The sequence below is a fragment of the Sinohyriopsis cumingii genome, chromosome 3, assembly GCF_028554795.1.
Source record: "Sinohyriopsis cumingii isolate HCF-2022 chromosome 3, ASM2855479v2, whole genome shotgun sequence".
NCBI lineage: Eukaryota > Metazoa > Mollusca > Bivalvia > Unionida > Unionidae > Sinohyriopsis > Sinohyriopsis cumingii.
In genome coordinates, this window is record NC_142963.1 from 101,005,379 (window position 1) to 101,018,212 (window position 12,834).

General features: G+C 36.3%; 1 protein-coding gene across 1 annotated transcript in view; it reads left to right on the forward strand.

The window, feature by feature from the left end:
• The window catches only part of LOC149803403 (polycystin-1-like protein 2), a 104,925-nt gene that overhangs the window by 38,586 nt on the left and 53,505 nt on the right, over positions 1-12,834 (forward strand). Inside the window, exons 9-10 of the mRNA XM_089953925.1 lie at positions 2,669-2,815; positions 6,021-6,263. Coding sequence (XP_089810051.1) covers positions 2,669-2,815; positions 6,021-6,263 — 390 coding nt within the window. The remainder of the gene's footprint in view (positions 1-2,668; positions 2,816-6,020; positions 6,264-12,834) is intronic.

Sequence of the window (12,834 nt, forward strand, 5' to 3'; positions counted from 1 at the left end):
CATTTTAGAAGATATCATTTAAAATATGTATGAGCTATTATATAAATTTTATAAGATATCTTGTATAATTCATGAAATATCTATAAAAAAATAATTAATACCAGTTGGAATTTTGTTTTAAAAAATATGTTATAACATACTTGATTTTACTAAAAGTATATACTGCTTAGATGTGTATAACATAGGTATAGTATCAAGATATATATAATGTATGAGTATAATATAGATAGGTATTAAGGCATATACTACCCAGAAAAGTATACTATCAACAGGTATTAAGGTGTAGACTACCTGGATAGGTATACTATTGACTGGTATTAAAGTATATACTATCTGGATAGGTATACTAGTGATAGGTATTAAGGTATATACTACCTAGAAAAGTATACTATTGACAGGTATTAAGGTATAGACTACCTGGATAGGTATACTATTGATAGGTATTAAGGTATATACTACCTGGATAGGTATACTATTGACAGGTATTAAGGTATATTCCACCTGGATAGGTATACAGTTGACAGGTATTAAGGTATATACTACATGGATAGGTGTACTATAGATAGGTATTAAGGAATAGACTACCTGGATAGGTGTACTCTTGACAGATATTAAGGTATAGACTTCCTAAATAAGTATAATGTAGATAGGTATTAAGGTATATACTACCTAGATAGTTATTGTTTATACTGTTGATAGGTATACTATTGATAAATATAAAAGTTTATACTACCTAGATAGGTATAAAAGTTTATTGTACCTAGACTGGTCACCTTTGTAGCACTTATATACATATAAAGTTGTCCCAGTTTGTAAAACTTTGTACGTTACTTAAACAATACTATAGTTTTGTATTAAGGTATAGACTACCAGCATAGTTATACTATTGATAGGTATTAAGTATAGACTACCTTTATGGGTATAATTATAGTACTGATAGGTATAAAGGTATATACTACCTGGATAAGTTTACTTTTGATAGGTAAAAAGGTATTTACTACCTGGATAGTACTACCTGGATAGATATACTGTTGATAGGTATTAAGGTATATACTACCTGTAGAGTAATACCTGGATAGGTATACTTTTGATAGGTATTAAGGTATATACTACCTGGATAGGTATACTACTGATATGTAGTAAGGTATATACTACCTAGACATGTATACTATTGACAGGTATTAAGGTATATTCTACCTGGATAGGTATACACTTGACAGGTATTAAGGTATATACTACATGGATAGGTGTACTATAGACAGGTATTAAGGAATAGACTACCTGGATAGGTGTACTCTTGACAGATATTAAGGTATAGACTTCCTAAATAAGTATACTGTGGATAGGTATTAAGGTATATACTACCTAGATGGTTATACTATAGATAGGTATTAAGGTATAGACTACCAGCATAGTTATACTATTGATAGGTATTAAGTATAGACTACCTTTATGGGTATAGTATTGATAGGTACAAAGGTATATACTACCTGTATAGGTACACTGTTGATAGATATTAAGGTAGACTACCCAGATAGTTTTAATATTGATAGGTATTAAGGTTTAGACTACCTGGATAGTTATACTTTTTATAATTATTAAGGTATATACTACGTCGATAGGTATACTGTTGATAGTTAGTAAGGTATATACTACCTGGATAAGTTTACTGTTGATAGGTAAAAAGGTATATACTACCTGGATAGATATACTGTTGATTGGTATTAAGGTATATACTACCTGTAGAGTAATACCTGGATAGGTATACTTTTGATAGGTATTAAGGTATATACTACCTGGATAGGTATACTACTGATATGTAGTAAGGTATATACTACCTAGACATGTATACTATTGATAGGTATTAAGGTATATACTACCTGGATAGGTATAATGTTGATAGATATTGAGGTATATACTACCTGGATAGGTATACTGTTGATAGGTTTTAAGGTATAGACAACCTAGATAGTTATACTATAGATAGGTATTAAGGTATATACTAGCTGGATAGGTATACTGTTGATAGGTAAAATGGTATATTATACCTGGATGGGTATACTGTTGATAGGTATTTGGTATAGACTACCCGGATAGGTATGCTATTGATAGGTATAAAAGTTTATACTACCTAGATAGGTATAAAAGTTTATTGTACCTAGACTGGTCACCTTTGTAGCCCTTATATACATATAAAGTTTTCCCAGTTTGTAAAACTTTGTACATTACTTAAACAACTACAAGCTCAAAATAGATGGCACTACTCCCTGCATATGGTACTAATAGTGTTCAGACTGTGAACCAAAAAGGTGGTATCTTTACCATTATAGGGATCATACAATGCATACTACATGTATTAAGATATTTTCTACAATATATGAGCAAATTTGGAATGCAATGATTAATCGCAGGGGTTGAGATTCTGTGCAGTTTATTGAACTTGGCAAACCTTGGATGATTGTTTATATATATAATCAGTGACTAAATATATTGTTTACCAGAGAACATTTTCTTTTATATATATAAAAAACTGTCACATGGAGTTCAGATACTTGAAACTAGTTCACACCACAAATTACTTACGTACAATTGGTTAAAACTGAATGATTAGGTAAGAATGTACATGTAAGATCTATTTTTTTATATCATAATTAATTTTCCCATTCAGGTGAAGCCAGCTGGTACAGATAATTTGGACCTTATGATAAACATGACATCAGGGGACAGCAACATAATCCAGAACATGTTACAGTCTGGAAAGGACCAGGAGGTCAAACAGTGGTTTGTGGCTGTGGCATCACTCATCAACATGAATGTAAGCTTAATATATATTTGTCAGTCTTTCTGTCTGTGTTAGGCATGGCTCTAGACATGTTTTGGGGAAGAAGGTAGTTTCAAACTGAACAGTTGAGTTGGGGTGGTGGTTTCAGGTGGTCTGACATTTGTTATGGATTTGGCCTCAGTAATTGGCTCTAATATAAGTCTAGGATATGCCTATCTGTTTTTCAGTCCATCAGACATCTTGATAACAGGCCAGTCAGTGCTAATTTCAGTCATCCTTGGGTGGTGATAAATCCATTATTAGTACAGGTGAGATTGGGAAAGCACATTTATGTCCATTACTTTACGCCAAGTATGTAGAGCATTTTGACAGGTAAAATTCTGTGTCGGTTATTACACAGCTCCTTACTTTCTACTGAAATTTTCGCAAAAGTATGGGCTGCATTTCCAATGTATGGGCTGCATTTCCAATGTATGGGCTGCATTTCCAATGTATGGGCTGCATTTCAAAAGTGTGGGCTTCATTTCAAGATGGTGGTCTTATTTCTACAATGATGCTGCATGCAGTAATTTTAGTATTTTCAGCTGTTTCACTGAGGTACTTAATTTTATTGTAATGCAGTATGTTTAAACACCTATGTGGTTACGAAAAATGAAACCATTACTTGTCAAGCTGATGATTTTGAAGTTGTGATGAATTATTGACAGGAAAATTAAAAGCAATGGATGAATCACAGAACACTCTGATCAACTGTTGGGCCTCAAATATAAGTCATACTGGTCATGTAGGTGTACAGTACCGACTGTTTCCATAGGAGTAACTTTTTAAAATTTGATTAACTTATATATATACCTTTAAATTGTGGTTATTCACTTTATTTTCAATCCTCACAAATCCAGATTCCTTGAAGGTCATTATATTCATTTCCTGAAAAATATGTATGTCAGATTCTGTGTTAAAATACATGGACATTTTTGGACTTGCTTAGGTGTGATCCAGTTCATAAAGAATCATTGAATATTGTATACTGTGATGTCACAATGAAAGATGTACCTATTGAAATAAAATTGTACTAACTTGTTATTTGATATGATTAGATCCAATATCCTATTTTCTTGACCCAGTTTTGTACTTGGCCACATTTATAAAAGTCCGTAGTGATCAATAATTTTTGTCTGGACGATGACATATAAGGTAAATAGTATTCAACATATAGGATTTAATACACTTTGGTCAAATGATACTAGTATTAAATTTTAGAACAGCAATTTATATTTAATTTAAAATGAGTAAATGCACCTATATGACCATGATCAAATATAAAATGGAGATACACACAAGGTATTGTAGTCCTGCATCATCCATTGTTTGATATAGATGGTGCAGGGTTCAACTAGGTGCTGAGTTCATTTAGTCAGCTAGTATGAAAATCCAACTTATGTGCAGAATATGACACCATCCACCTCCCCTCTACCAGATGCCATCAAGTCCTATGGCAGTGGACAAGCAGAAAATCAGTAGGTGTGGATATACTGGAGGTGCAGCTGCAGACCTGCACACAGGTGGTTCATGGCATAGGGTCACTTTTCACTGGATTGAAGCAGCATCCCTATTTAGCATCACAATGCTCACCTTCATAGTAAGAAACAGGGCCAGAAGCAGTTTCCTAATCATTGCCAGCTTCACAAAGACAGTATATTTTGGCTGATAATGGATCCAAACTTAGTGCTCACAAATCACACAAGAAGATGATGCCACTTATCATTGGTGCCTGGAATGTGTGCACACTAATGGACTGAATATCAGATAGATCAAAGAGAAGAGCAACTCTTGTTGTTAGAGAACTGGCCAGATTCAACATCCAGATAGATCAAAGAGAAGAGCAACTCTTGTTGTTAGAGAACTGGCCAGATTCAACATCCAGATAGCAGCCCTGAGTGAAACTCAACTAGCTTAGGAGGGACAACTCACTTAAGTAGGAGCTGCCTGAATTTTCTTCTTGAAAAGTCAAAGCCAAAGTCAAGAAGAGCAACATCAAACCAGCAGGATATCCTAGTGACCAAGGCCATGAAAAGTTCAGAATTAAGGACTGGTCTTTCCGAGCTTAACATCATCCTAACAGATGATCACATGGTCAAAAAGCAACCCAAAAAAGCTCAGTGTCTCGAAATAGAAACAGGAGAATGTAAAACCGGCATTTGTTGAAGAACGGTGGAGCCAACTTAAGTAACAATTCATGTGAACTTCGAGAACATTGGGTAAAACTTTCCATCTTTTAGAGCCTCTGTGTACTTTTCTGCATCCAAAACCTTTGGTTCCACCACATGTAAACATCAAGACTGGTTTGATGAGAACAGTGCCGACATACAAGACCACTGAATGAGAAACACTGACTCCAAAATTACAGCACTTCTTTATCTAAGAAGGCAACCTTTAAAAACAGCAAGAGGACTGTACAATGATAATCAGAGAGTCCAAGGATTCATGGTGGAGCAGCAAGGAAGATGAGATTCAGTCCTATGCAGACAGGAATGACATGAGAAATTTTTGTGATGCTTCAAAGACAATCCAAGGGCCACAGTCAACAGGAACATCTTCTAATGGCTCAACACTGCTCACAGACAAAGTCAGTAACATCCTTGATTAACAATCACATTGGTTGCTGATCCTCCAGCTGTGACTGAAACTGAGAAAACTATTGACTTGCTGTCAAATGGCAAAGTACCTAGACTGAGTGCTATACCAGCAGAAGTATAAAACCTGAGGCACATATATGGCTTGGAAAGTGACTTAACTCCTCCAATCAATGTGGAATCAACAAACTATATGCCAGCAGTAGAAGAATGTATCCATTGTCCATTTGTTCAAGCGATAGACGATCCAATGTAAATCTTGGAACTGAAGCAATAACCAAGCATCATCTCCTGTCCAGTGTGTCACAGACAGTTAAGAGCACAAATTGGCCTCATCAGATACTTACATGGACACAAAAGCCAAACCAGTTAGTGATGTCATGGTCAACTTTGAATTCAAATGACAAATAAAACAACTAGTTACAATGATAAAAATTATATTTTTTTTAGGGAGCCTTTATTAGTTAAGGGAACTCTTTAAGATATGGAGGTATTCAAGCCTGGTTGAAATTTTAAATGTTCCACAAATAAGTATGTGTCAGTACAAGCTGAAAAAGATGACACCTCTGATAGCAACTTAAACTTTCATCTTTTACTTTACTCAGGTTTCTATGATAGCTACCACCACCACTACAAAGACAACAACTATGACCACAGTTACCCCTGTTCCTAGTTCCTCTTCCAATATCACTGAGATAGTTAAAAATTTTACTTCCTTATTACCTGTTTCAACCATTAATGTGACAACCAGAGCTACTATGACAAGTGTTGCAACAACAACCGTCAGTCCTGAAGAGTTGGTGAAGAGGAAGCAAGCAGAGGAAGACGATAAAAGAAAAAGGACAGTGGTTTGTAGCTAAAATAATTAATTAGTAGTCTAATCAAGAAACCATGAATGATGAAGATTATGCATAATTATATTTTTCTATCAAATACATTACCTGATCAAATTAACAGCCCATTCTGAAAGATAAAAACACATATCCAAGATGTAACCATTTTAAGCATTTGCTTGCAACTTCAAACATTTCCTAAGGGAACACAATGCAATGCATATTAAATTTTGACCATCTATCATTGAATTTCATTGGTATAGCAAGTCAAAACAAATAAATACCTGGTGTATACAGTATTTGTATTTTTTCCTGTGGATTTATTTGTGCTTATGCAATATTTTACAGTTCATTTTATTGTCCTTGTGAAATCAGTTAGTAACATTGAAGTTTCCACAGGTGTAATATATTGTGCTATGAAAATTTGGTTTATTTAGCACTTCATAGGTTGTCTTGGTAACATGAGTTTTGGTATTTTAACAAATTGTATATTTGTTGCTTGCACTTCTTTGTGGTATTTTTCTTCTTTTCTCTTTAATTACATAGATGCCAATCAAGTGTAGGCATTTTTTAAATTTGTGGAGGACAAATAGGTGATGTGCCTGGCCAGCATTTAATGCTCCTTCTTATGCCTATGTTGTGTGTGTTCACTTTGGTCAAGGAAGATAATATGTCCAGTGACTTGAAAATATGAAGAGCTATGAAAAAAGGGCATGTTCTAAATCTTTGAACATGAAGTACTATGCATTCATCTAAATTCAGAATTGTTGAACAGTTTTATGGGGGACATTGAGTTTCTGTCTCCACCTCCCATAAAAATAACTAAAACAGTGACTGTGATGATCATCATTTAAGATCCAGTCGAAGTCATGTCACGTGATTCCACCCAAATGAAAATGGAATCACATATGATGCTCACAACACAGGATGCTCTGTTGTCTAGAATGGTTGCAAGTTATTTAGAAGAAATTATGACCATTTTTAACTAAAACTGACATGCCAGTGGGCACAAGTCCCTATCCCTGCCACCCTCCCCTGGCAGGGAATTAGAAAATTTGAAGCCAGACATGCAGGATTACCTTCCGACTTTGCTGGTTGGACTGATCTGCAGATCATATACCATTCACAGTGTGCCATCCCAGCTGCTAAATAAATGGAACAGGCAATCAATGTATGGTTTCAGTGGTTGTGAATCTGTCATCTCGGATTGGCAAACAACATGTCATTCAGCAGTTCCAACAGTAACAATGCCCAGCAGATGACCCTGATATGGCAAATTGACTTCACATTTAAAACCAGCCAGCCAGCCATCTGGTCCACCATCCCAACTGACAGTGCTTGACTGACATTACCTGACAGAATCATGCTCCATACTGGACTTTGTTATGCATGGTCATGATCTGATGTCATCATTGCTGTGCAGAATTCTGTACCTTTGGATGCAGAGCATACAGGATAAGGACAGTTGCCCTGTTCATGAAGGGATAACACGGACTTGCCTGAACCCAACTATGAAAAGGACAGATTTTAATTTTAAGATTGGAATTTAAGAAATATACAGAATTGAGCCTCCATCAGAATGCTCTCCTCAATGGGCAGTCAATATTGGGTATAGGGTCTTGGCCCTGGTAAACATTGATGATGATGACAATGATGAACATTAGTCCATCAGAATTTTATTACAGTCATCAAGAATTGCAGAAATTACCAGTTGTCTCTTGGATAAATGTGTGATCCTGGTACTTCAAGGGCCATCTTTTCGGTGAGTAGTTTGCCTGCAACACTCCCATTACAAATCAGATGCTTCAGATAATGATATTACCACAATGTCTGATCCACCCAGTTATAAAGTTAACAGACAAAGGATTGACACCATCTCTGAGTTGATAAGGAATGTCATGTTGACTTGTTCCCTACTCAACCTGATGTATGTAGTTTCACCTAGCCAGGACAGCACAAAGTGATCACACCTGGGAATTGGTATGCCATGATGCCAAGATAATTAATATGGCTGCTTACCACATGACGGCAAATGCCCTAAAGGCATCTTGTAACCTCAGCTTGATGTAAATAGATGCACTTCTAATTTCTTTTTTAAAAATACTGCACCTTGCAATGACACTGCAGTCCCTTCCCATTTTTAATATTGGACTGCACAATATCCCACTTGATGATGTCCTCCTCCACAGTGACATGGACTTACTTAGAATATGAACAGCCTTTTCTACCTCAGTCACAGCTTTAGTGTGGATAGTCATTGTGGAGAAGTAGAATCTTGTCCTGTTCCAACATTTTGTTCATCTGGAGTTTCTAACTCTTAGCAGCCTGGTTCATCTTCCTCCCATTGAAAGTATTATTAATATGTTGGAGAAGGCATTGTCCAGGAAGTTAATTTACACATTAGCAAGTTTCATAATCTACTTAACCTTCTCAGTGTGGCAGCAGACCAGTTTTACTTGGGTTTGTCTTTATGTGCACCTAGATGGCTCTTTTAGCACATTGGTGCCTGATCTCAGGTCATTTTGATAACTAGTTTATGATTTTATTCAAAGCTCAAACATTTCCTGCTTAATTGGCAAGACAAGGAGTGGCTAGTGGCAGGAATACCTTTGGAAGACCCACAACTGGAAATAGCAATTCGTTCAGATGGCGGTTTGTTGTGCTGGGGGCCACACTTGCTGCTGGACTTTTTGAAGGTCAGTGGCAAGTCGACTTGGCTAGGGATGGCTTTTTGCATCTGTCTCCTTGAAAAAAAAGTCTATTCTCAATGCTTCCCATTCTTGGGTGGAATGCATTTGAAAGAAAATGGTCCTCATAATGTCTGAGAGTTTGGTCATAGTGAGCTACCTCTTTAAACAAGATCACTGAACAGTTGCATTATGGCATGGGAGTACCTTCACTGGTGTGCCCATACTATATAAATATACAGATCCAACACATCCTGGGCAGGCTCAATGTGCTAGATGACTCATTCACAAGGAGAGGCAAACTGCTTCATTTGGAGTAGCCTCCCCATTGGTCCATCTTCCACAGAGTCTGCAACCTATGGGGATGTCTGATGACAAGATGGAACAAAAAACTACCCACCTTAATCTCTGTATTCCCAGACCCAAAGGCATGGGATGTTGACACCCTTTCAGTCAGCTATGATGGAATATGTCCATATGCATTTTCCCTCAAGCAGTTATAATATTGAATTTAATCCAGAAAATGAGGGTTATGGCATGCAAATAGTTTGACTGCCCCTTTCTGATGGGATAAATCCTGGATCAATGATCTGGTCAGTTAGGCAACAGATGTACCCCAAATAAATGTAGCAACCTGATGCTGCTCAGTATTTGATGTATGTCTAGGGAAACTACTTCTCTATGCCTGACTCTTGTCAGGGATACCTTGTGCACAAAGGATTTCAGTGCTTTGATTCTGGAGGTGACCATGATAGCTGGATGACTGTCCATTTTAAAGTTCTACTGGGGGAAACAAGTTTTCTCTGTCTCCATCCACCAAATTGCTAATTTCTTTTTCTTTCCTCTTTCAAGAAAAGAAAGTAACCCATTCACAATCAAGGAATACAGTTCCATGATCTCAGACATGTTCAGACATCATGGATGAGACAGTTTTTGCTGCAACTATGACCTTTTCAACCTGGCCAATTTTGACTTATCCAGCCTATGCTAACTATGCCTGTTCCCATAATGGAACGTCTTCTGGGTCTTGATGCAGCTCAAGACATCTAAGTCTGAGCACTTGTCTTCCACCTCATTGAAACAGTTACCATATAAGACTTTCTACTTGATAGTGCTAGCTTCAGCATGCAGGGTGTTTCAGCTACATGCACTGCCCATGGATCAGTTCAAGAAACATTGTGGAGTCAGCTGGCTGGCATGCCCAGTCTACTGTCTCCAGTCTGTATTTGTGTGATATGGACTTGCAAGAGCTGAATGTTCTCAGGCCACTATCAGCTGCCCAGGTAGTTACCATGCCCTGTTGGTGATATTACAACCTCAGCTCCAGACATGACCTTGTAGCTTTCACTGGATTTACCCCAACAACTTTAGAATGTACGGCGATTGCCAGGTGCACAATCCCACAGTGAATGTTCTCACACAAGAATAAACACATAATCGTTGATTGTGCTAACCACATGTTTGGAGAAGTTCATCATTTTAGTAGATCAGTCATCATGCTCCCAAAGGGTGAAGTGGGTAAAGGTTGGATGCTTCAGCATTTCCTCCTCCTTTTACCTTATCTCCAATTGCTAATCAGATTGGCTAATGTATTTGACAGATAAAGGAATTTGTTTATTAAATTATATTTCTCAGAAAATATTTATCCAGTTACTTTACTATCTATCCCTCATTCCCATTACCGTAGATAAGAGCATCCTGATGCAGATGTTGTTCAAGCTTGAACTAGTTTCATCTGGGATACATGTAACCACCTTGCTGGAATGAGAGGAATTGATCTGTTTGAGTTATTTCCCTTTGTTTGCATGACTTACAGATTGAAAGATTTTTGTCATGTCTCAGGGAGGGCTGGATTCATAGGTAGAAGAGATTAATTCCTATTGTTAAAGTGATTGGGTAAATATTTTCAGAGAAACATAATTATAAAAAACATATCAGTATTAGAAGGGGTGACATATTACATGTGATATCCTACCTTCAAGATCAAGGTCACTGCTAAATATTGTAAAATTTTCATTGCAGTTTCTTTTCATATAATGCTGGAGCTGTTTGAAATTAAGAGACTGCAATGTGGTGTACTTGCATATGGTCACAAGAAAGTTTGTCATGATTTATTGGGGGGGGGGCAGCTATGTTCAAGGTCAGGGTTATGGCCCAGTTGCAAGTTTTTCAGCACATTTTCTCTTTCCATTCTTTAACTGAGACCAGGGGATGAAGTTTTGTGTTATTATATTTCATCATCAATAGAGATTTAAATAACAAATTGAGTAGCAGAGAAGTTGCAGAAGTATAGCAGGGAGTGTTGAGGGGTTGGCAGAGGGTTGGCAGAGGGTCAAAACCTCATTCCAGTGGTCCAGGGGGCAACATTACTGTAGGGGTGTTCTTTTGCATCCATAACGTGAAATGGTGTTGGTGTAACAACTAAAGCTGGACCATCTTTCCTTGATTGAGAATGTGAAATATGTATAAATTCCTATTGATAATTGAAATCTCTGATTTGTTCATTATGATCTTATAGTAAATGAACAAAATAATGCTGAATTATCAGATTCATTTTCATTGAGTCATTGCATTTTGTCTGTAGCTCTTTGAATTAAATGAATTTCTCTTGTTCATAACTGTTAAACTATATATATATATATATATATATATATATATATATATATATATATATATATATATATATATATATATATCAGAAAATGCAAGTTGCCAGGTGAAAGAATCATTAGAACAATAAGAAAAAAGAGTTTTTATGCTAACAAACTAAAGTCAATAATTAACTTTTTTAAGTCTGGAATTGTAGGCAGTGATTCCCCCCAAAAAATGTGTGGTAAAAAAATCACCATTGTTTTGCTATTTTTGAAACCACAGCTCTACAAGGTATTTCAGACCTTATTGGTATTGGGAACGTGTCTTAAAGGTCAGAGTCACAGGTCACTATTGCACATTTTCCATCACACTTGCCTTTCCACTATACCTTCAAAACCTTTTGAAATAAATGGATGAAACTGGGTATAAGAGTGTCACATGCCATATTAGTGGGACTGTCTTCATGGTCAAGGTCATAGGAAAATATTTGTGACAAAAATTTGATATACATATATTCTGTCACCAGTAGATTTGTTGCATTCAACATTTTTGGTCCTATCTTTAAGGTTATGTTACAGTATTGTAAGGACTTCATTAGTCCTGCTCTATATAGTAAAAGTCTGAGGTTGTGTGTGTGTGTGTGTGTGTGTGTGTGTGTGTGTGTGTGTGTGTGTAAACAGTGTAGAACAAGGACATCAGTGTAAATACACACCAACAGACCAGATACACACCTCAAAGCAGAGATGTCCCCATTTCGTATTTTCAGCTTAAATGTAATGCCAAGACCATACTTAATGATACAAACGTTAAATAGTCCCCTTTTTTTAGGTATCATGCTATACACAACAATAAATATGTCCCACTCACTCAAAGCCTCATGTGTATCAGATGGAAAACTGTGTCCCCATTCACACTGTTTTGCTGCAGCTTGCACACTTTGCTTTCAAATTACTCATCAAAGACGGCATCAATCTAACAGGATTTAAATCATTTATGTAAATATAGACAAATATATATGATACATTTTATTTTTTAACACAGAGAGCAATATCAACAATATCAATATACATGTTTATTAATGGGTAGTCCAATGTTCATAACACATTTTGCCAAATTAGATCGGGAACACAAGAAAACTTAATAAAAGATTTCATGCAGATTTTATACATGGTTTTTATGATGGGCAAGAAATTCAAGCCATTCATCTGTGCTCGTATATTTTATCTCCTATTTAACTCTGAGCCATTCAGATTTGGATAAGAAATACACTGGAAAATGTCAGCATCGATTTTAGTTCATTCAAATGT